Source organism: Panthera onca, chromosome B3 (genome assembly GCF_046562875.1).
Source record: "Panthera onca isolate mPanOnc1 chromosome B3, mPanOnc1 haplotype 2, whole genome shotgun sequence".
Lineage (NCBI taxonomy): Eukaryota > Metazoa > Chordata > Mammalia > Carnivora > Felidae > Panthera > Panthera onca.
Genome location: NC_138344.1, coordinates 3494436 through 3518904, shown reverse-complemented (window position 1 = coordinate 3518904; position 24469 = coordinate 3494436). Strand labels below are relative to the sequence as shown.

The window sequence follows — 24469 nt, the reverse complement described above, 5'->3', positions numbered from 1 at the left end:
ATAGCACTCTGTGCACCAGGGAAGGTACAGGGGGCGTGGGAAGCAAGGACCACAAGAAAAGGAACAGGAGAACACCTGTGCCACAACATGGGCCATCTATCCAGACTGCCAGAGACAGCCACGACATCCCTCTTGTCACTGACGCGTGAAGACCACCGAATGCCCCAAGATTCTTCAGTTTATCTTATCTGTGCCTCAAAGCTCTCCTACTCCCACGCAGGCAACGCCACCAAATAGCCCAAGACGTTTGTTTACTCCTCCCTAAACAGATTGAGGAGCTGTGGCCCTTGGGTCACTGGAAGGTGACATAAAGGCTAAGCCTTGAACTGGCCAGTGTGACTCCAGCTAGTATGAGTTTGAAATCTCCCCCTGAGCTAGGAGCTTCAGTGGAAGGTGTGCCCTGTTATGGATACACAGAAAAACTGTACCACAAAAACAGAATACACATTAGTTCAAACCTCTATGGTACATTTATAACATATAACATTTAACGTAATAGGCTATGTAAAAAAAAACCACTTTAAGATATGTTATTTGACAACTGTACGAGCCTAGAATACACAATGAATAAAAGAAATCAAACCACCTAGAAAAGATTTAAAAAAATTTTTAGTATTTATTTTTGAGAGAGATTTAAAAAATTCTAATATTTATGAGAGAGAGATTAAAAAAATTCTAATATTTATTTTTGAGAGAGAGGGAGGCACAGCGAGTGGGGAAGGAGCAGAGAGAGAGGGAGACACAGAATCTGAAGCAGGCTCCAGGCTCCGAGCCATCAGCACAGAGCCCGACGCGGGGCTCAAACCCATGAACCGCAAGATCGTGACCTGAGCAGAAGGTGAACACTTAACTGACAGAGCCACCCCGGTGCCCCCACCTAGAAAGGATTAAAAAAAAAAAAAAAAAAAAGTCCAGAACATTTAGACCAAAGAGGACATTAAAGACGCAATCACAAGTCTATTTAGAAAACAATCAGAACTGTACCACATGATGAAAACAAGGTATGAAGCCAAAGCCATACGCAGGGAGAAAATCTGTAGCTTTATATGTGCTGATTATCAAGACAGGAAAGAATAAAAACGAGTAAACCACATGGTCAACTGAAGAGATGACAGGTCCTCAAAGAAAGGTTAGTGGGCATTTGTGTTATTGTTGGTTTTTAGATCGTTGTTTCGGCTGCCTAGCCTGTGAAGCTGCTTCCTATATTAGGGAGTTCCATCATGGTGTACGTTTTGGACATCTAGAGCCGGGTATGTATATCATCTGGACTTAGCCAATCAGATGCTGCCCCCTGGAACTCTGAGTCTCCAGTGAGCGCCTGAAAGAAGCAGGGAGGAGCTTAGCCTTCATTCTGGTAGCCACAGCCAGCATTTAGTGGCCGAGCCAGCACCTCCCAACAAACGCCCCCAACTGGGCGTGCTGGGGATCTGACCACCGAGATTCCTCATTCCTGCTCATTGCCCAACCCGGTCCCCTAGGCCCCTCTAAATCTCTGGGCCACCTGATATCCTTCTCCAATACATTCCTTTCCAGCTTACACTCATCAGGACCAGTTTCTGTTGTTAATAACCTTAACGTCCTGAGCAAAACAGAAGGAAACAATATATAAAAAGGGAATTAATGAGAGAACAAAAATCTATGGCAATGATGAGTCAACTCAAGAACCATTTTTAAGAGACCAATAAAACTGGCAAACCCTCTCATGAGCCTAAGTTACTGAAAAATTAAGATCGCAAATACTTTTACAAAGGAAAACATGTACATGAAAGGTTCTGACGTTGAAACATTATGAGAATATGATGTACAACTCTATACCTGATGAAATTAAGAGATAAATTACCAACATTAACTGGAGTAGGAAATGAATATACTATCAGCAGTGGAAGAAATGCCAAAAAGTTGTTTTAAAAAATCACTCCCTTCCCAAACGGCCAGAGTTGGATTGGGTTAGGGTAAATTCCTTCAAATCTGTGTTATTTAAACCATTCGGGTCACGGAGAAAAAGGGCAGATGAGCATGCTCCCAGGCAGTCCTGAAGTAGCCCAGGACAAAGGGGACCCCGACTCCAGTCCCTGCCCCCAGCTGCCTTTGCCTCAGTGGGTGGAGCCTACTGTTGAGTGGGGTTCAACCCGCTGCGTAGACAGATCACCTTGCTATATTATTCTGATCCTGCTATGTTACTTGTCTGTGGCCGTAGGCCAGTGAAGCCTACGGCACTTACCTAAGTCATACTAAGTAATCCTTGGGATGGCCACCTTTATCTCCCGCACTAAGTTCATTTTCTCCCGTATCAGAGAAAGGATGCTTCTGCTCACTCCTGTCCACACCCTCTAAGGGAAAGCGAGGAAACATTACCCACTAATCCTCACTGGCATGATGCCAGGGATAAGGGAGTCGAGAGCTAATGGCAAAGGACTTTTTCTGGAGAAACGCAGGACGCCCACAGCGAACGCCAAGGCACAGCAGGTGTAAACCAGAAGGGTCCTGGGCACACCATGGCTCTTGGTCATCCCAGATGGGGCCTGTTGAGGGTTCAGAGAAGAGGAGCTCCTTTTTCTTAGGTGGAGCCTGGAGGGGGAAGATGTCTGTTTCATTCAGTGCTAAGCATGGCTAAGAGTGGGTTGCACGTCTTGGGAGCCCCCGGGGGTCCTTTGGAGGCAGGGCTCAGCTCAGATGCCGGCCTGTTGGGGGGCAGCTCAGGCGCAAGAACCCACAGGACGCTCCAGGCCGCAGACTGGGCCTCAGCTGTGCGAAATGACGCTCAGTAACCGACGACACAACTGGTAGGAATCACGGAGGGGGATGGGTCCCGCGTGCGCTGCACTCCCGAGGGAGGGTACGGAGCGCGCTGTTCACAGCTCCCTGGAGACAGGCGCTCTTCTGCAGTTGACAGTGGGCTTGGCGCTTCGTAGAGGCGAGCACCACATTTATTAGCAAATTACCCAATAAGTGTTGCCCCCCTCCGTTGGCCAGAGTCATGTGGGCGGACTGCACCCAGGGCACCGCGCGGGGAAAGAAGAAACAGCCCCGCCGCCCTCCTGCCGCAGGTCCGCCGTCTGGTCGCATTTCTGTCCCTCTAAGCTGACCCGGGAGCGTTCCCTACCCAAATTGCGCCTGAGGGAGGCGATGTTGCCCGCGAGCAAAAGCAGGCTTCGCACCAAGTCCCAAAAGCGCGGAGAGGTGAACCCTCTCCCCGCACCCGTGGCCGCGGTACAGGCTCCGTCCCGCAAGAGGCCCCGCGTGGGCCTGCCCCCCACGCACCCGGGAGCTCCGCACGCCCAGCCCCCCACCCCCGGGCCCCGCTTCCCGGTGGCTCGGCCCCCGGGTCTCCACGCAACAATGAGGCGTGGGCGGCCCCGGCGGCCTCATTTGCATACCGCCTCGGCTCGGCCAATGGGCTGCGCAGGGGCTTTGGAACGCCGTGTTGCCATCTGCGTGCGCGCGTGTGTGCGAGTGTGACAGCGGCGGTGGCCGTGGCCCTGGCCGTGGGAGGCGGGCCCGGCGGAGCCCAGCCGCGCGGGGACCGGCCCCGGCGCCCGCTCCCTCAGCGCGTCGCGGCCGCGCTGACCGGACGAGCCCGGAGACCGCCCCCACCCCCGGCTCCGGCCCCGGCCGGGCGCAGTCGCGATGTCGGTGGCGGGGCTGAAGAAGCAGTTCCACAAAGCCAGCCAGGTAGGGAGGCACGGGGGAGGGCGGGAGCGGGGGGAACCCGGGGCTGCGGTCCCCCGAGGCTTCGGGGCTTCTGTTGGGGGCGCGGACGTGCAGGGGGGGCCGCCTGCTCCCCCCCGCCGCCGCCCCCCGCGGCCCCCCGGCTGTCACTCGGAGGGCTTCCGGGGACCGGGGGCAGAGGTGGCGGGCCGAAGGGGCTCGCGCGCGGGAGAGGAGGCGTCCGGAGGCCTGCGCGCTGCGCTCGGCGCCGGCTTCCCCCCCCCCCCCCCCACCCCGCCCCGACCCGCGCTGGGCCGGGGCGCCCGGGCGCCGCCGGTCGCCTACCTGGAGGTTGGGAGTCCCCCGGGGTGCGTCCTGCAGCCTCGCGGTGGGTCCGGCGATGCTGGGCCCCGCGCGCTCCTGGAGGTGGACCCCGGCGGACCGCGCCGCGCTCCGGGGCTCCCCATGGCGGTGCCTCGCCCGCGCGCCGTCCTGGCGGCGCCCGCCCGGCTCCTGCCCCCGGAGAGCGGCGGTCTGGCGCGGAGACGCGGGCAGGCGCGTAAACAAACAGCGTGAGACGCACCTCCGCGCGCAGAGCTCGGCAGACAGCGCGGCGGGGGCGTCCGGGAAAGCTTCCCGGAGGAGGAGACGCGTGGTTTGCGAATTAAGCACGAGCAGGAATTGTGGTTGGGGGTGGGTGTGGGAGGGGAGGGGGAAGGGCGCTCTGAGCCGAGGAGACAGGGAAACAAGAAAACAAGCGGTGGGGGTTGGCGGGGAGGCACGAAATTGCTGTGTGTGCGTGCGTGTGTGTGTGTGTGTTGACAAGCACATTTGAATTCCAAGATTGCGGTCCCCTCCGGCCCCGAGAGAGCTCAGATCGTAGAACCTGTCCCCCACCTGCAGCCCTGGGTCTGTTGCTCTGTCCCTCCGTCCCCTCCGGGCCCCCAGTTTGGCAAGCACCAAGGTAGACACATTTCATTCACGACCCACATTTATGAGGAGATCTCATCCTGCTCCTCCCACAGATTGACAAGCAGCTGAAATTAGAGCGTTCTCTCCTTCTAGCCTCGGTCCCAGGCTGAGGGCACTGCTGTCCCCTCACACCCCTCCCATGAAGAAACTGGGCGATGCGCTAATTCTGGTCGGGGACACTGGGTGAACAGTGGTGCTGTTCAGGGGGATAAGGAGCCCTAGGGGAGGGGTCAGCTGGGTGACTGGGGAGATGGTGTATTCCTCGCTGGCCATGGGCCCTTTGAGGGGTCTGTGTGACGTTGAGATGTCACTGGCCTGGGGGCAAGTGCATGTCCTGATCTGGGGCTCAGGGCATGAAGCCAAGATTGGAACTAGACTTTTGGGGATGTAAGCCCTAAATGAACATGGAAACATGTAAGTACAAGAAAGTCAGTGCAGGATGAGCTAACTATAGATTCTAGGGAGCAGCCACATTTAGGGACAATGTTTAACAGAGGCCACTCAATAAATATTTATTGAATAAAGGAAACTTTTGGGGTGGAGGAGCACAGGAAGGAAAGAGCTGGTGGAAGGCAGGAGGGAGAAGAATGTCTTGGAAATCGGCGGGGGTGGGGGGGTGCCTTTAAAGGCAGGAGCTTTCAACAGGTGCTGCTGTGAGCTAAGAGCTGAAGCAAGCTCTCAGCCTAGGCAGCGGGAAGGCTGGGTGCCCCTGTGGGCAGACCAGGGCCAGAGTAGTCTCTGGCTGTGCCTCTTTCACTGTCTTCCTTAGCTCTGGCAAGGAACTGGCCTCCTTTTTTGAAGATTTTCATTTCTTTGGTATGAACTTCATAGGAGCGCATCTCAGAGATGATGGAGACATAAGCCCTAGGATGATTCAAGTTGGTTTTGGGTTTGTTTTTTTTTTTTTAAGTTTATTTATTTATTTTGAAAGCAAGAGAGAGGGAGGGAGGGAGGAGCAGAGAGGGAGAGAGAGCATTCCAAGCAGGCTCTGCGCTGTCAGTGCAGAGCCTGATGCAGGGCTCGATCTCACCAACCATGAGATCATGACCTGAGCCGAAATCAAGAGTCGGACGCTTAAACTGACTGAGCTGCTCAGGTGTCCCTCAAGTTGGTTTCTGACCACCAGCCAGAGTGAATGGTTGAAATCTTAGCAAGTTATTGGCATTGGAGAAATGTCATGCTAGCCATGAGGTTGTTTAGTTTAACCCCCTGTAAGCAGTCCATTAATAAAATGAGAGTGGGTCTAATTTAGGCTTTTTTTTTTTTTTTGGCATGAGCTGAGATCTTTTGTGCATTTATCTGAAAAGAAAGGCATCACAGATTCTCTGTGTGCTTTATAAAAACCACATTTTGTGGTCAGAGTGCCCAGTAGATACATTTTTAGCTGTTCTAGAAGTCTTTCTAAGAAATCTTGCAATGGGACAGATTTCGTGGAGAAATTACACTGGGTTTAATATAAGACGGAGCACGACATTAAAACATGCCAGACATTCATCTCAGGCAGCATCGTAACAGCAGGTTTTAATTCATGTAGAACATTCCCAGGGCAGGGGAAAGGAGTCCCAGATGATGTCAGTGGCTTGATAATTCCCAGGGATCCAGGCCTGACTCTGCCACTGACCAGCTCTGTGACCTTGGGAACGTGACTTAACCCATCTAAACCTTCGTTTTGTCTGTACCTCGGATTAGAGGATTTGGAAGCTATGTCTCTTTTCTAAAATTGATGGTAGTTTTGCTTGCACAGCTCTGTGACTATTCCAAAAACCATGCAATTGCATACTTCCAACGAGTGACGTGTATGGTATGTGAATTGCATCTCAATAAATACCTCCCAGTTATGAAATTCTTAATTCACTTAAAGTATGTTAGAGAAAGATGATAAAGTGGATATTTTACAAGTAAGAGAAGAAGGACCGTGGTGAATGGAGATGATTTTACTCAACAATAGGCAAGGTAAAATAACATATAGCCTCCTGATGAACTGATCCTTCCTTCTCGGTGCCTCACCTCTCTCGGGGGGAGAAAAATTCCCCTTATTTTACAGAGAATTAAGAACTGTAAACCCCAGGGATTATGCATCATTTTGGCAACACATGGAGACCAACAGGGAAGAAGGAGAAATAAATGGCAAGAGTTCAAGTCGAGTTGATCACAAAATGTCGTTAATTGTTTTCTTCAGCACTTGGGACTTAGAACCCAAGTGTCCCTAGTTCAGAATTAAATACATTTTTCCTCTTGGAAGGATTTTTTAATTTGCCCTTCTACTGGTAGGGGTATAGACTGAGTTATTAGAGAAAAATAGAAATTGCTTAGAGATGGCCTTATGGTTTCTTATTAAGCATGGTGCCTGATTAATAAAAATGCAACTTAGAGTCCTTGCATTAGTGTTACCACTGATCGACTTGTATCAATTATGTTTATTTCATGGTAGTTTTCCTGACAGTGGTTATTGTTGGTGCAGGATGCTCAGGCCTCACCTGTACTTCCTCTGGCCCAGACACTGTGCGAATAGCCGTATTCCTTCTGTTTCTGGACTTCAGAAGACTTGTTCCTCATGCAAGGAAAGTCTAGAGAGCAGTTTTTTTTTTAATGTTTATTTAATTTGGTGGGGAGGGGCAGAGAGAAAGGGAGACACAGAATCTGAAGCAGGCTCCAGACTCTGAGCTGTCAGCACAGAGCCGGATGCGGGGCTTGAACTCCGGATCATGAGATCATGACCTGAGCCCAAGTTGGACGCTTAACCAGCTGAGCCACCCAGATGCCCCCTAGAGAGCAGTTTATCTTTCCTCTTTTGCTTCTTCTCTCCTCAGATTAACCTTATAGTGATGACCCTGGATGGTGGTGAATTTATTTCTTCTTGCCCTTGTGTGGTGGTGCCCTTTAACCTTTGTCCTGTGACCCATCAACAAGAGGGAATGTGTGGGATGCAACACAGTGTTTTGGGGGTAACTCCCGCCTTTCTCTTTTAATGCATTAACCAGAAAAATGATGAGCAGTCGTAAGGGGCCTAGACAGTTTTCGCTTGACAACTGACTGCACATACTGGCCATTTATGGGTACACCCTTCAGAGAAGGATAGTCTTTGTAAATTATGAGAATCTCCAGGGAGGCAATGAATGTCTCTTGTTTCACTGTCTCGTTAGAGAGAAAGATAAAAATGCACTTTACAAAATCCATAATGATTTATTTTTTTCTCTTAGATGCATCAGAAAATATATTGAGCTAAAACATTCTTGCTCCTTTCCACATAGACTGCTTGATAAATTCATCTATAAATTTTTGCAGTTTTTTTTTTTTTTTTTTAAGGCAGGGTGCTAGAATAGATGTCCAAGCCAAATTGATGTTGATTTTTTTAGACAATATAATCCAAACATTTCTTACCTCTGGTGACTTTTTTTCCTCTAAAATAAACGTAATTTAGGATATGACTTGGAATTTGGTTTAAAAAGGCACTTGCGGGGCGCCTGGGTGGCTCAGTTGGTTAAGCAGCCAGCTTCGGCCCAGGTCATGATCTTGAGGTCCATGAGTTTGAGCCCCGCGTCGGGCTCTGTGCTGACAGCTCAGAGCCTGGAGCCTGTTTCAGATTCTGTGTCTCCCTCTCTCTGACCCTCCCCCGTTCATGCTTAGTCTCTCTCTGTCTCAAAAATAAATAAACGCTAAAAAAAAAAAAAAAAAAAAAAAAAAAATTAAAAAAAAAAAGGCACTTGCAAGCAGGGGTCTATTTTGGCTGTTTTTTTCAGATTACTTTTTCAGCTTTATAAACAAATTGAATGTAAATTACATTTCCCCAAGTTAAGTGTGTGTGTTTTGGTGGGGGGGGGGGGCGGATCTTGTGTATTTGGGGGAACTGTTATTGGCATACTTTATTTTTTATTTTTTTTAAATGTTTTTATTTATTTTTGAGACAGAGCATGAGCAGGGGAGGGACAGAGAGAGAGGGAGACACAGAATCCGAAGCAGGCTCCAGGCTCCGAGCTGTCAGCACAGAGCCTGATGTGGGCTTGAACTCACGAACCGTGAGATCATGACCTGAGCCGAAGCTGGGTGCTCAACCGACTGAGCCACCCAGGCGCCCCTTGGCATACTTTACCCAGGAAATAAAACTGCTGGTAAATAAACACTACTCCATTTGGCTAAATAATAGACAAATGTATCCTGGAGATTCTACATCAACAAAACATGGACAGTTGGATTTTATTTTTCAGTAGAAACCCAGGAAAGTGTTGAGTTGGGGCAAGGGTCTGGGGGAAGCACTGGGGATGGGATTAGGGAGGTATTATTGCAATTCTAACCATTCTACTTCTGTGAAACTTGCCTTCCCGTGCAATTCCCAGGGTCTTCCCCACGTGTTTTTATCACCGCACCAGCGGCAGTGACCTTCCCGGGCCCGGTGTTGTTCCTTCCGGCTTTCTTTCTAGTCCATCAGATGGTAACGCCTTGCCCCCTGGCCCTGGGTAAATCTTTCTCGACCGCTGATGCTCTCTTTGCCTGCTCAGAGCATTCATCCCTGGCAGAAGCTGTTGTTGCTCCCGGCTGGATGATTTTCCTCTGGCCTCATCTTCCAGTCTCCACTGCTATTCTCATCCCCCTCTGGACAGGGCTCTGGCTGGGGCACCTCTCCTTTTCCTCAGCCTCCACTCTGCCAACGTGTCTTATCCAGCCCCTCGGATGTACAGGCAATCTATATGCCGATCACTCTGTAAATTGCATTCTCGTCCGGATGCTCCTTCTGAATACAGACTCCTGGCAAACTCACACGTCTCACCACCTACATCACCTCCCCCTCCTTGCATATTTAAAAGGCTGTCGAGCTTAAGATGTCCACACTTGAACCCTTAATTTTCTCCACCCCAACTTGTTCTGCTGGCGGTCTCTCTCTCAGTAAACCACGCCAGTGCCTGTGTGCTCAGCTGCTCAAGTAGAACAAAAGGGAAACTGAGAGTCCTCTTTGATTATTTTTTCTTTCCCCCCTTGGAAAGGAAGTTCATCAGAAAGTCCTTTCTCTTGGTTCTGTGTTCAGAATATACCCTAGTCCATTCATCTTTCTCGGATCTCCGCTGCCACTCTCTCCTCCTGGTCCTGGCCCTGGCCATGGCCTCCAGCCTTCCCCACTGGAGCCTCCCGCCCAGCGCCCAGACCTTTATTCCTACCGGCTGCAATCCTACCCACCGTGGTCAGGACGCTCTTTTTAAATGGTGTCTCACACCATATCGTTCTGCTTCTTGCAAATCTTTAGTCCTTCGGCAGCTTCCAGTTGCATTTAGAATAAAACCCAGGCTTCCTCCTCTGGCCTGTGAAGCCGCACACATCACTTGGCCTCCCGCTTCCCTCTCCTGCCGACGCTCAGACGCACTGACCTCTCCGTTCCCTTAATGCGCTGAGGTTCTTCTGATCTTGGTGCTTCTGTGGGGTAGCTGTTTCCTCAACCTGGCATGCCTTTCCTTTTGTCTTTGCAAGGCATCTTCTTGTCACTGAGATCACAGCACAGATTACCGGTCTGCCTCATCACATGATTCTTCCCTGACCACCTGATTCAAATAGGTAATATACCTTTCCTATCACATCACCTGGGTTTGTTGTTGTTTTTTTTAAAAACACGCATTACAAATATTTTAATGTTTTGACAGTTGTATTCAGTATTATTGGTTTTCATTATAATCCCGTTTATTTTTAAACTTTTTATTTTGAGATGGTTACATGTTTATAAGCAGTCATGAGAAATAACGCCCCTGTACCTTTACAGGTTTGTTTCCTCCCTAGGTGACATTTTGCAAAACTATAGTACAGATTATAAGCAAGCTACTTACCCTGATACAGTCAGGCTACAGAACAGATCTGTCACTTTGAAGATGATGGCCAAACCCACTTCCCTCCTCATCTCACTCCTCTTAATCCCCGGCAACCATTAATTTCTTCTCCTTACTTTAAATTTCGTCATTTTGGAGGTGAAGTAAATGCAGCCATGTGGTCTGTAACCTTTTGGGATTGGGTTTTATGTCAGCATAATTCTGTAATCTGGATTACATTAATTGACTTTTGAAAACTGAACCAACTCTGCATCCTTGGAATAAAATGCACCTGGTCATTGTGTATATTTCTTTTTCATACATAGAATAAATTTAGAGGAATACAAGAATTTGTTTGCTCATATTTTGTCATGGAATTTTTGGGTCTGTATTCATGAGGGATATTGGTATTTTGGTATTTTTTGGTACTGTGTACATATATATATATTTTTTTAATTAAGTAGGCCCTATGCCCAAGGGGGGACTTGAACCCATGACCATGAGATCAAGAATTGCATGCTGTACTGAGCCAGCCGGGAGCCCCTGTCTGTGTAGTTTTGTTTCAGGCACTGGCTTAATAAAGTTACTGAATTGGGAAGTATTCTCTCCTGTTCTGTTGTCTAGAGGAGACTGTGTAGAATCGGTGTTAATGTTTTTTTAGACATTTAGTAGAATTTTCTAGTGAAACCATCTGGGATTAGAAATTTCTCGTTTGGGGGTTTTATTAGTTTGTGTTTTTCAAGCAGTTGGTCTGTTTTATTTAGGTTATCAGTTTTATGTGCGGAGAGTCTGTGTTCTCGTATTTTAATGTTTATTTTTGAGAGAGAGAGAGAGAGAGAGCGAGAGCGAGCATGAGCAGGGGAGGGGAAGAGAGAGAGGGAGACACAGAATCTGAAGCAGGTTCCAGTCTCTGAGCTGTCAGCACAGAGCCTAACGCGGGGCTGGAACTCGGGAACCATGAGATCATGACTGGAGCTGAAATCAGGAGATGGATGCTTAGCTGACTGAGCCATCCAGGCGCCCCAGTTCAGTATATTTTTTGATTTCCCTTGAGACCTTCCCTTCAACCCGTTGGTTATTTAGAATCGTGCTTTTTAGTTCCTAAGTGCTTGGCATTTTCCTGTTACAGGCCTGTTATTGATTCCTAGTTTGATTCCATTGTCATTAGAGAATGCACTCTGGGATTTCAACTGTTAAAAATTTGTTGAGGTTTATTTTCTGGCCCAGGATATGGTCCCTCTTAGTGTATGTTCTGTGGGCACTTGAAAACGACACGTATCTGCTCTTGTTGGGTGGAGTTTTCTAAATATTGATTAGATCCCCTTGGTCAATAGTGTTGAATTCTTCTATATCCTTATTGATTTTCTTTCAAGTTCTACTAATTGTTGAGAGAAGTCTTCTTGCACAGAAGTGTAGATTTGTCTTTTTCCTCTTTCACTGCCATTGGTTTGTGCTTTGTATAATTTGCATCTCCACTATTTGATATGTACACATTTAGGGTTGCTGTGCCTTCTGGGTGGATTTACCCTTTTAAATTGATTGTCGCTATAAAATGTCCCTCTCTGTCTCTGGTAATATTCTTTGCCCTGAAGTTTCTTTTATCTGATATTAATGTAGCCATTTCTGCTTTCTTTTGATTAATGTTTGCATGATATACATTTTTTCCATCCTTTTACTTTCAACCTGCCTATACTGCAATATTTGAAATGTTTCTTGCAGACACCATATAATTAGGCCATGCTTTTTTTTTTTTAAATGTTCATTTATTTTTGAGAGAGAGAGACAGAGCACCAGCAGGGGAGGGGCAGAGAGAGTGGGAGACACAGACTCTGAACCAGGGCCATGCTTTTTAATCCAGTCTTCCAGTCTGTCTTTTAATTGGTGTATTTAGACCATTTACATTTAATGTAATTATTTATATGTTAGGGCTAAAGGATACCATTTAATTGTTTTGTTTTTTTGTTTGTTCTGTCTTTTATTTCTTGTCTTTTCCCCCCTGCCTTCCTTTGTGTTACTTGAAGATTTTTAGAATTTCATTCTGATTTATATACAGTTGACCCTTGAATAATGCTGGGGTTAGGGGTATCCTCACAGTTGAAAATCTGCATATAAGTTTTGACTCCCCTAAAACTCAATTACCGATAGCTTGCTGTTTACCAGAAACCTTACCAATAACATAAGTCGATTAACGTATAATTTGTATGTTAAATGTATTATACACTGTAGTTTTACAAATAAAATAAGCTAGAGAAAAAATGTTATGAAGAAAATCATGAAGAAGAGAAAATACGTTTATAGTACTGTATTTTTATTCACTGAAAAAAAATGTGTACAGGTAGGGGAGAGAGGTACACAGTGGTAGCGGGGACAGGCATGATCCCAGGATGCTCGTCTTTCATAGCTTAGTGGCCTCAGCTAGGCAGTTGCAGCCCTGGGTGGCCCCTGGGCCGCATCATAGGGCTGGGGGTACAATACAGGAGTCCCATCTGCCTGGAGTTGTACCACTGGCTTGTGGCCACTGGCAGCCACGGGCATGCGTGAATGTGCCAGCCTGGGGAAGGTGACATGGCTGGTGGGAGGGGTCTGCACCTGATGGGGAGGGGCTGAGGTGTGTGGCTTCCCCGGTACAGCCCTGGAGCCCAAGTGTGTGCAGAACTCTGGTGGCAGGAAGGCCAGGGAACCTTCTGGACCCCGTCACCCCCTCAGCACACCAGGGGACCTGTAGCCATGCCCGGTTCTAGATCCATGGGGGAGCTGTTAACGGCCTCCACCAGGTCCCCCTACACTTAGGGCAGCAGGACCGACCTCTGCTCAGTCTCTTTGTTTAGGTCCCATGGAGAGTGGGGTGGACAGTTCTCAGTAAACGTTCTGTGGCTTTTGCCGTCAACCCTTAAAAAAATCTGCATGTAAGTAGACCCCTTGCCGTTCAAGCCCATGTTGTTCAAGAGTCAACTTTATAGTGTGTTTGAGTGTATCTCTTTGTATAGCGTTTTCAGTGGCTGCTCCTGGTATCATATTCTATCTACATAATTTATCACAGTCTCCTGGTGTCATCATTTTACCAGTTTTAATGAAACGTAGACTTAGCTCCCTTTATGTCCCATTATCCTCCTCCATTTGTAATATAATTGTGTTAAATATTTCCTCTGTGTTGACTATTTCCTGTGTATGTTTGGACGCACATACACAGTGTCCTGTGATTATGATTTAATTGTTGTGATGTAATGAGCATCCGTGATTGCTTTAATCGTCAATTGTAATTTAGAAAACTCAAGAGGAGGAGCCTATTCTAATTACTCATATTTTTGCTTACTATGTTCTTCCCTCCTCCTTGATGTTCTAGGGTTACTTTGATCATTTCCTTTCTGTTTCGAGAAATTCCTGTAGCCATTCTTTTAGGTTAGGTCTGCTGGCAACAAATTCTCTTAGTGTTTATTCATCTGAGGATGTCTTGATTTCCCCTTCATTCCTGAAGAATATTACTCTGGTTATAGGATTCCTGGTTGACAGCTCCTTTTTTTGTCCAGCACTGAAAATTGTGCCACTTTCTTCTGACCTCTGTGATTTTTGATGAGAAATCTATAATTTGAATGTTTTTTTCTTCTATACATTAGGTGTCATTTCTTTCTCAATGCTTTTAGAATTCTTTCTCTTGTGGTTTTTAGAAGTTTGACCATGTTGTGTCTTAGAGTGGGTTTCTTTTGCTTTATCCTGCTTGGGGTTCGGTTAGCTTCTTGAATCTGTAGGTTTATGTCTTTTGCCAAATTTGGAAGTTTTCAGCCCTTATTTCTTCTAGTATGTGTGTGTTTTGTTTGTTTTGTTTTGTTTTCAGCTCTGCCCTCTTTCCTCTCTCCTTTTGGGATTCTGATGACATGAATGTTAGATCTTTTGTGATAGCCACACCTGCCCCTGAGCTCTATTCTACCTCCCTCCCCCCCCCCCCCCATTTATTTCCTCTCTTTTGTTCAGATTGGGTAATTTCTGTTGTTCTACCTTACAGGTCACTGATCGTCTTTCCCCTCACTCTGTGGTTGAGTTGAGGGTTGAATCGTTTTATTTTAGTTATTGTGTTTTTCAGTTCTACAATTTCTGTTTTGTTCTTTATCTGTTACTTTGCTAAAACTATTTATTTTGAGAGAGACAGAGATGTCGTGAGGGGGGAGGGGCAGATAGAGAGGGAGAGAGAGAATCTCAAGCAGACTCCGTGCTGCTGGCACAGAGCCCGACCTGGGGCTTGAACTCACCAAACTTCGAGACCAGGACCTGAGCTGAAATCCAGTCGGGACACTTAACTGACTGAGCCACCCAGGCGTCCCTGCTGGAACTTTCAATTTCTTTGCTGAGACTTTCTGTTTTTTCTTTAGTTTCAAGCACTGTCTTAATTGCTTAATGGCTCTTTTAATACCTTTCTCACATAATTTTGGTTGTTCTGTCATCTTGGTGGTGACATCTATCGATCGTCCTTTCTTACTCTGTTTGAAATCTTATTGGTTCTTGGCACAATGGTGATTTTTTACATTGAAACCTGTGCATTTTAAGTATTATCTTATGCGCCTAGGCTTATTTAAATTGTCTGTTGCTACTGGCTTTCTTTTCCACTGCTCCAGCAGGGGAAGATGGCGGCACTGCCTTGGTACTTCCAAGTGGGGGTGGATACCCTGGTTCCCCACTCAAACTCTTGATACTCAGTGTGAGGGCTCCTCCTTCCTGTGGAGCAGGAGTTAGAGTTCTGGCTCCCCACGGGGCCTCTCGCTGATACCTTCCTGGCTGGGACAGGTAGAAGGGCCTTGTGACTGCTCCCCAAGTGGCCTCAGCTAATGCCGTGAGAGTGGGTGGCCTCATTACCACTGGACGGTGGTGAAAGTCCCAACTCTCTACGGGTCTCCCAGCAGGGAGGGATGGGGCACCTCATTACCCCTTGGGGAAGTCGAGGCTCCCTTCATAGTCCACTGACGCCAAAGGTGAGAGCAAAGTGGGAGCTGTTACTCCCTGGTGGAGATGAACGTCCCAGTCTTATCTGGCATGACCCCACAGTTAAGGATGGGGTGAGGGTTTGGTCACCTCATTACAGCCTGGCAAAGGTCGAGGCTTCCCACCCACCCTATACTGGTGTGGATGTTGGCAGGGTCCTGGTTCTTTCTGTGTGTTTGGAGTAGAGCTGGAATAGCACGGTTATTATCTAAACATTTTTTCAATGTTTATTTATTTATTTTTGAGAGAGAGACAGACAAAGTGGGAGCAGGGGAGGGGCGGAGAGAGAGAGAGGGAGACACAGAATCCGAAGCAGGCTCCAGGCTCCGAGCCGTCAGCACAGAGCCCGACGCGGGGCTCGAACTCACGGACCGTCGGACGCTCAACCGACTGAGCCACCCAGCCTCCCCAAGAATCCAGATTTTGTATAAAATGTCCTACTTTTAAAATCTTGGCAATTTAAAAATTTAAAAAGCCATGCAGGTCAAAAGGAAAACCATGTGTGTTGAATTAATTTGGTCTATTGCCAAACGGTTGGCAACTTTTCCTTAAAGGTCTTAGACCAGCGTATATTGCTTGAAGGTTTCCTCTACAGGTCGGCTTTTTTTCTCGTTTGACTAGGAGATGGGGTGATTCCTAGTTGCCCGTGCCGTTGCCGGGACTTGCTTAGGAGCTAAACGTGGTTTCTGTCAAGGCAGCTCTTCGCTTTTTGTCTGGGGATGTTCCTGGAAAGTTCGTTGGAAGGCATATCGGATGGAGCTGAACTCAGCATTTGCCCGTGTGCTGTCGTGTCAGGCTCTCCAAAGGAGCTTGGCTGGCATAATGTGGGGACTGTGGAATGATCAGGTGCAAGGGCAGAGAGCTGTCGGGTCGTGACAGATTTGACAGTGCTGAGTGGGCAGGGTGGCAGAAGGCAGGCTCTGCAAAGAGTGGGCAGCCTCACGCAGCTGTGCAAACGCTGGCAAGACATGAGGAGGAGCTAAGTGCCTTGCTTGGAGTGACCTACTTAGGAATATTTTGAGAAGAGGATGCGAGAAAAGGTAGTTTCTAGAATGTTCTAAGGCAGATAAGACCCCTTGTTCGGTGTCCTCGTTGAGCATTAGCGTGTCGTACGTAAAAGTCGTGTATCTCAGAACAGTGGTTCATACATGTTTTGTGACTCATAAAATTTGTTTTAAAAAAGTTAACCAACTGGGGCACCCGGGTGGCTCAGCCGGTTGAGCGTCTGACTTCGGCTCAGGTCATGATCTCACAGCTTGTGAGTTCGAGCCCCACATCTGGGCTCTCTGCTGACAGCTCAGAGCCTGGAGCCTGCTTTGCATTCTCTGTCTCCCTCTCTCTTTGCCCTGCTCACGCTGTCTCTGTCTCTCAAAAAATAAAACGTTAAAAAAAGAAAAGTTAACCAATAGCCTTGAACTTTATCCATCCTTGGATCCCAACTATTCAAATTGATAGCTTTAGACCAAATGCTTTTTCCAAGTCTAAAACACACGATCGTGTCTCATTAAGGGCTAATTTCTCAATATGATGGAATGACATCTGGGCCATGAGTGATGATGTACAGTTAGCATAGAAGAAATTTTGGACGGTAAATGGCATATAAAATCCCATAGTTTTGGGCATAAATAGCGAGGGTTTGGGCCCTTGGAAGCTCAAGAGCCAAGAATTCACTTCTTTTATTTCTCTTGCTTTTCAGCAGTGGCATCCTGTCCTGGGGACGGCGGGGGGTAGACCCAGCTTTGGGGACAGCGTGGGGAGACCCAGCTTTGCTTTGCCGGCATAGTAGCGGGAGTGTGTGCGATTAGGAAAATAAAGGAATTTCTCTTTTCTTGCCTTTTTCCCCCTTGATGGCCATTGTTCAATCAAGTATATTAATTGTGCCTTTCATTGAACTACATGCTACAGCGTTTGGGGGCTAACCTTCCAGGGCAGAGTCTATGTTGTTGTTGGTGGAAAAGCTTGGACGTGCAGACGCCGGGTGTGTGTGTGTGTGGGGGGGGGGGGGGGGTCTGCCCTTGAGTAGCGGTTGTGCCAAGATAGAGGAGCTTCTGGCCCCCCCAGCCTGGGAACCCCGTGAGGGGGGTGGGCCAGAGGGCAGCTAGCAGGGAGCCCCCAAAGAGGGTGGGATTTGGGGGCGGAGGGAACGGGTTTCCCCTGTTTGCCAGGAAGTATGACTTCAGGGGAGAGCAACTTAACTCCCCTGGGGGTTTGAAGCCCTCATCCCTGGAAGGGAATAATGAGACCCTCTCTCAGAGTCTGTTTATTGAGCGATTTTTGTTTGCACGGACTCTAGGTAGGTACTCAACACACATACATAATGTTCACAGCAGCCTGTTCGAGTGGTTGCTAGTTAACCAATGAGAAAAGGTGAACATCCTCTCCAGGGCGCCTGGACCTCCTTCCTCCCTGCGTCCCCACGTCTGCCCCAGGGTCTCGTCCGCCTACCAGATGAGTGAGGAGCCCAGAGAGGCGGAGGCGTGTTCTCAGGCCCATAGAGCTGTCTCATCTTTGAGCAGGGGCTTGAACTCAGCACCTATGAAGGCCTCCGCGTGTGCTGCTTTTCTCCGTGTAAGGAATACGATCTCTTAAGAATGGATGAATTAATGCGCAGGCCCGATAAATGCATTCTTCTGTGGGATAGGGAGAAAAGGTTTGCAGTATTTTTGTTTGCCATCATAATTTTTTTGTTTATTTATTAAAAAAAAAACCTTTTTAATATTTGTTTTTGAGAGAGAGAGACACAGAATGTGAGCGGGTTAGGGGCAGAGAGAGAGGGAGACACAGAATCCAAAGCAGGCTCCAGGCTCTGAGCTGTCAGCACAGAGCCCGACATGGGGCTTGAACCCATGAACCGTGAGATCATGACCTGAGCCGAAGTCAGATGCTTAACTGGCTGAGCCACCCAGGTGCCCCTGCTCACCCAGGTGCCCCTGCCGTCATAATTTTTAAAGTAACAGGTTAAGGGGCTCCTGGGTGGCTCAGTTGTTTGAGCATCCCACTCTTGATTTCGGCTCAGGTCATGATCTCATGGTTCATGAGATCGAGCCCCACATTGGGCTTTGTGCTGATAGTGCTGAGCCTGCTTGGGATTCTCTCTGTCTGTGTCTGTCTCTGTCTCTCTCAAATAACTAAACTAAACTAAAATAATGGCTTAAGTGAAAAATTGAATCATTTATATGCATTTTATTGTCTGTAGCAAGGTTCCCAGGAGCTACGTAAGGAGCGTGTAGGGCATATTCAGTGAGCGAGCGATACAACAGGGCATCCGTGAACCTGCTGCTTTGGCTGATGGCCATTGTTTCCCACTTACCTGCACATGCCTGGGAGGTGTGGTCTACGTGTGTGTTTTCCTTGCCTCTTTTCTTCTTGTTCCTTGGGTGTTCCTGGCTTCGAAGCTGGCATCCATCAACCCCCTCCACCCTACCCTGGCCGCACACACACACACACGCACACGCACACACACACAGTGATTACAGACCTGCAGAAAACACCATCCGTCTCTTCTCTGTTACTTCCGTCTGGAACATTCCACTCCCATCTTTGTAGCCTGCATAACTTCACCTGGCCCGGCTTCCTCATACTCTTCTTTCGTCTCCAGAGCTCTTGCTTGCCTTTACGCTCCCCGAGCCCTGAGGCACGCTGCTCTGCTCCATAATGCCATGTTTATTTTGTTGAAATTATTTTGGTTACTTGTTGGGCCCCCATACTAGATACTGTAAACTGCTCTCACACAGAATTCTTCCGGAGGTGCTGGCTGAGTGAATAAATCATTATTATGTTGCATGCATTCTTTTTCCACGAGTTCTGATTATTTATGTTGCATTCTTTTTCCACGAGTTCGAGCTCACAACGTTTCCAGAAATCTGAGGTTTCTAGATTCCCGAGAGCTGGATAACTGAGGTGTTGTACCAAACCAAAACGCCCTTGTATTGTATTAGTTTTGTGTTGAACTCTGGCCATCTACTTTGTTTGGAGTTTTGGCTTTTATTATAAATTAGGAGTCGGGATTTCTAAAAATCTTACCTTCGTATGCAGGAAAAACGATTTGCAGCCGACCAATCTATCATCGCATGAGTATTATTGTAATGCTCATTGAGACTGGCTTTTCTTTGCAGAGGGGCTGGGTGCTGGGCAAAGTATTTTTAGAGGCAGGATCTCACTTCATCCCTACTGTAACTCTGTCAAAAAGCTACTTTTGTTATCTTCCTTTTACACAGGAAGGAATGAAGGCTGGGCAAGTTTAAATAAAACTTGGTCAAGGTCATGCAGCTGGAAAGTGGTCCTTGCGGGCACTCAAGGTCAGGCCCATGTGATTCCAAGACAGGACAGTATTTGTCACCATCATATGAGATAAATCCATTGCTGTCCTCCACCCTCTTCCTCGTGATTTTTAATATCTGCATAAATTCAAGCTGTTGTCTTCATCCTTCATTTGAAATCGATGCTGTCTCTTTAGACCCTGTGGGCTCAGTACAGCCCATCACCTATTTTTTTGGACAGATTGTGAACTAAGAATGATTTTTATATTTTTGTCATGGCCGAAGAAAATAAAAAGCAAAACAGTATTCTGCGACCCACAATAATTACATGCAGTCCGGACTTCAGTGCCCATAAATAAAGTTTTATTGGCACACGGCCACGCTCCTTGCATGCGTGTTGCCTGTGGCCACTTTTGCCCTCTCATGGCAGGGTGGGATAGTTGTGACAAGTGACAGCCCGCAGCAGAGAGCCTGAATTATTACTGTCTGGCCCTTTGCAGCAAAAGCTTGCCAACCTTGGCTCCGAACCGTTAAGTCTGGGGAATGTGCGTCTGCTGGTATGCAAGTTTCTGAACACCTGGCCAGAGCATTAAAAACATTGTGTCCGCATCTGCAGTCGGGCTGTGCATCTGCAATGGGGCTGTGCGTTTTTTTTTTTTTTTTTGGAGGCTCTCCAAGCACTTAGCAATTCCGATTCATCCCTGTGACCTGGGAAGGGGCTTCGCTCTGGAAATACATACTTACTGTGTAATTCAGGAGACTCCCGGACCCAGAAGTCACCTGTGCTAATGCCTCCCTGGTGTCGCGCACCTCTCCCCAAAGTTTACGGCGCTGGAGAAGAATGACCACAGTATACTGGGACGGGGAAGCAGGGACCTCAGCGTGTCTTCTGGTTACAGGTTGTTTGGCATTTTGTCGTGCAGCTCGTTGTGATTCCGCATACAGGGAGACCACGCTTGCTCCCCTGGCCGGGCTCCCTCCACTGCCATCATTTCCTTCTTGTTTTAATTATTCCGACTTTTCTTTTGCTCCTCCTTTGCTTCATTTTGAAAGAGACCCAATTTGCTTTTCTTGCTCTCTCCTGACTTCTCGGGCTCAAAAATGATTCTCGAGAGTGATGTCATTTCCATGTTTCTCTTTCTTCTCTAGCACGACTTTGATTAAATATGTGTATTTTAATGGGTGAGCTGTGTTCTAAGGGAGTTGAACGCTGTATCTCCTCGCAGGGACCGTGGCCAGTCTTTGCCTCAGCTAACCTCAGTTGCTTTGTACAATAGCAGTGGAATGTTCTGGCTTCCGTTGCAGCAAGAGTGGATCATGTATGTTCCATAGGCTTTTCAGAAACCTCATGCAGAAATTATGTGAACCAGATGGTACCCTTTTGAGTTGCCAGACATGCATATTTTAAAGAAATATGGTGTATTTATTCTCCTTGGGAGACTTGGGGGGGGGGGGTTCTTTGGAGATGGAAGTCAGCTAAAATTGCCATAATTGAAGAATTTTTGGAGCTTGTCATCAAAACGAGGAGTGTAGTAATATCAGGAAGTCAGCACAGATTATTAGAAAACAAATATTATTGGATTTATTTAATTTACTTCTCAGAACGAAAGCCCCGTAGACTTAGGTAAAAAAGGAGGATTAATCCATGGTGTTTGTTCTTTGATAAGACTAATGATTTGCTCACTTCGAGCTCTTAGGGGGCTTTTTGAGGGGGAGGCCTGAGAGTAGGGGGTAGGAGGTGGGTTAGACTGTCTGGGTCCAGAGGGTATGACTAATGATTTGCTCACTTTGAGCTCTTAGGGGGCTTTTGGGGGGGGGCCCTGAGAGTAGGGGGTAGGAGGTGGGTTAGACTGTCTGGGTCCAGAGGGTAAGCGGGGAGGAAGGGCCAAGGCATTTAACTGCAAGCTAATGGGGCAGGGTGAGGAGAGGTCGCTCTGAGACAAGACTTGGGAGAACTTGCAGGTTATGGAAGGGGCAGAGCTGATGGGAGGCCCGCCGGGGGTTTCCCTGTGAGCTGGCAGGAGAGGCAGATCAACCGGAGCCCCCCCTGAGCCCTGACTCTGAGCAGGGACCGCAGGGGAGGAAGCCGCATCCCTCTGCACACGGTATGAAGAGCGTAGTGGCCCAGCCAGCGAGGGAGAGCACAGCCTCCCTGGCTCTCTGCACCAGCACCTGCTGGGGAAATGTTTCCTGGTGCCTCAGTCTTCTTGCCTGTAAAACGGAGGTGATACTTGGTAGGGCCGATGTGTGTGTGAAGCTTACATTGTATCTGTTGTCATTCTAACTGGTAGGCTGTGGTGAGGCCCAGTCATTACTTATCTAAAGTGCTTTGCATACAATACACGGTTCAATGGGAGGTGATTTTCTGATAATGATCACTGGGGCAGGGAGTTGTATAACCTATTGGTGACGAATTTGGGTTCAGAGTCAGGGAGACCTGCTGGGCGTTCCAGCTCAGCCAGTTACTAGCTGTCCGACCTTAGACCAGTCACTTCCCTTCCGCAAGCCTCAGTCTCCCTCTCTGTACAATGGGGTGAATAGCAGCTCCGGCCGGGAGGACTTGCTTAGAGGTGACCTAGTGACCTAGTGCACGTGGAGCAATGAGCACAGGGCTCGTACGTGATACACATGCCATGACACCAGCTGTGAGCTTTCTCTGCTGGCCTCTTGCCCGGGACAGAAAACCAAACTCCGCTCCTTCAAGCGAAGTTTGCCCAAGAGTCACCCACGCAAGCTCCTTATCCCCCGCGAGAACCCTCTTCTGGGTTCTTGGGGAGCGGAAGACCTCCTTGGGTGACAACTCGGGGCTCTCAGCTCCTCCCGAGCCCTCCACGATGCCACAGGTTTCATATTGCGTGTATTGAGTCCCACACTCACCAGTTTATGATTTAAGGGCTAGGTGCATACTTTTGGGGTCCTTCAAAGGTGAGCACATTTGAGATCGACACTGAACGAGCACTCCCTATTGCTTTACTTAAATCGTAGGCAGTGTAGCCTGATGGTTAGAGTATTTGGGGGGGAGGGTGTCGGGGTAGTATATCGCTGGACTGTGTCTGTGGTTTTTCTTGGTTTGGAGGTCCCCAGAGGCAGACCTTGAGACCAACATTTCTGGAGAGGTCGTTTTTTTTTTTTTTGGTTGTTGGTTTTGAGGTGATCCCAGGAAAGCAGCGGGAGAGTGGGGAGGAGAGACCACGGGGATAAATGGCTTCCAGTAGGAAGCCACCAAGTTAGTGACCTGTGAGGGCGCTGGGCTCGGTCCTGCTGGGGAGGGGACTCCCAGAGACGGCGTGGAAGCCACCGGAGAGGTACCCAGCCAGAGGGAGGAGGCTGGGGCGTCGATCCCCCACCTGCCCTGGCCACCATTGGCCGAGGGCTGCACGTGGGAGCATTGCCAGTTTGCCCGCCACGTGGGCTGATGCCGTTCACGTAGCTGGGAGAAAGCCCAAACGAAAGCCAGCCGAAAAGTTGCAGGTGCTTAGGGGCGCCTGGGTGGCTTGGTCAGTTACGCGACCAACTCTTGGTTTCGGCTCAGCTCACGATCTCGCGGTTCCTGAGATCGAGCCCCTCAGTGGGCTCTGTGCTGACAGCGTGGGGAGCCTGCTTGGGATTTTCTCTCTCTCCCTCTGTCGCTCTCTGCCCCTCCCCCGCTCGCACTGTCTGTATTTCTCTCAAAGTAAACATTTTTTAAAAAGTTAAAAAAAATTCAGGTGCCCGCAGCAAACAGTCTGGAGCACCTAGAAGCGAGTCCTGGGACCGTGGGCGGGGCGTGCATGGCACAGCCCTCTGCCTGGGAGGCGGAATGTGCCTCTCCCAGCATCTGATCTTGGGTATGCTGTTGATTGTGCCTTGGTTTTCTCATCTGTCAAATGGGAGGAAGAGAACTAATTGAATGGATATGTTCAAGGCGCTTGGTAGAATGCTTGCCATATAGTAATTGCTAATGAAATATTAGCTTATATTATCGCGTGATTTTTCTCCAGGTTTCTCTGGGTTGTTTGTCGGTGTAATTAAATTGGCCACGTTCGTTGTGATGTAAGATGAAAATCCTCTGAGGGAAAACTAGTTTTTAGCTGTTTCCTTGGACATCTAAATAATTTCTCCAAGTTTTATTTTAACACTATTGCAACACCAATGAAAAAAATGTAAGGTAAAAAAAAAAAAGCCTCTTTAATCCTATCACCCTTATGCTCCCATTTTTATCTTTCTGTTTCTCTGGAGTTTGTCAATATAAATCCACATATCTACACCATTGTAGCAATTAGGGAACCACTCCGTTTTTATCACCGATCTAATACTGAAATCACAACCACGTATTGGGCATACATTCTAGGCTTTATCTCATAAAGTTATAGCAACTCTATAAAGATGCCACCACTCCCATTTGACAGATGGGAAAACTGAGGCACACAGAGCTTATGCAGCTGTTTTCAAAACACACAGTTGGCACTTTGTGGGGCCCCTCATGTTGCGTGAAACCTACATTAGAAGTGTGTATTTGGGGCACCTAAGTGGCTCAGTTGGTTAAGCATCTGCCCCTTGATTTGACCTCGGGTTACGTCCCACAGTTCATGGGATTGAGCCCCACATTGGGCTCTGTGCTGGCAGCATGGAGCCTGCTTGGGATTCTCTCTCTCTCTCTCTCTCTCTCTCTCTCTATCTCTCTCTCTCTCTCTCTCTCAAATAAATTTTTTTTTTTAACGTTTATTTATTTTTGAGACAGGGAGAGACAGAGCATGAACGGGGGAGGGTCAGAGAGAGGGAGACACAGAATCTGAAACAGGCTCATGGGCTCTGAGCCATCAGCACAGAGCCCGACGCGGGGCTTGAACCCAC

The 24469-nt window shown here is 48.1% G+C and overlaps 2 protein-coding genes across 5 annotated transcripts in view; one reads left to right on the top strand and one right to left on the bottom strand.

Moving 5' to 3' along the window:
- HOMER2 (homer scaffold protein 2) overlaps positions 1 to 24469 on the bottom strand; it is a 615401-nt gene that overhangs the window by 558009 nt on the left and 32923 nt on the right. The gene's annotated exons all lie outside the window — the stretch shown is intronic.
- Positions 3419 to 24469, top strand: part of SH3GL3 (SH3 domain containing GRB2 like 3, endophilin A3) — a 133877-nt gene continuing 112826 nt past the window's right edge. For 2 of the 4 annotated variants that reach the window (XM_078449080.1, XM_078449070.1), the window contains exon 1: positions 3419 to 3672. Coding sequence is in view for 1 of the 4 variants with exons in the window: in XM_078449070.1 (XP_078305196.1) it covers positions 3628 to 3672 (45 nt within the window). In the remaining 3 variants the exon portion in view is untranslated. The remainder of the gene's footprint in view (positions 3673 to 24469) is intronic. The other 2 variants (XM_078449079.1, XM_078449077.1) reach the window with 1 other exon arrangement.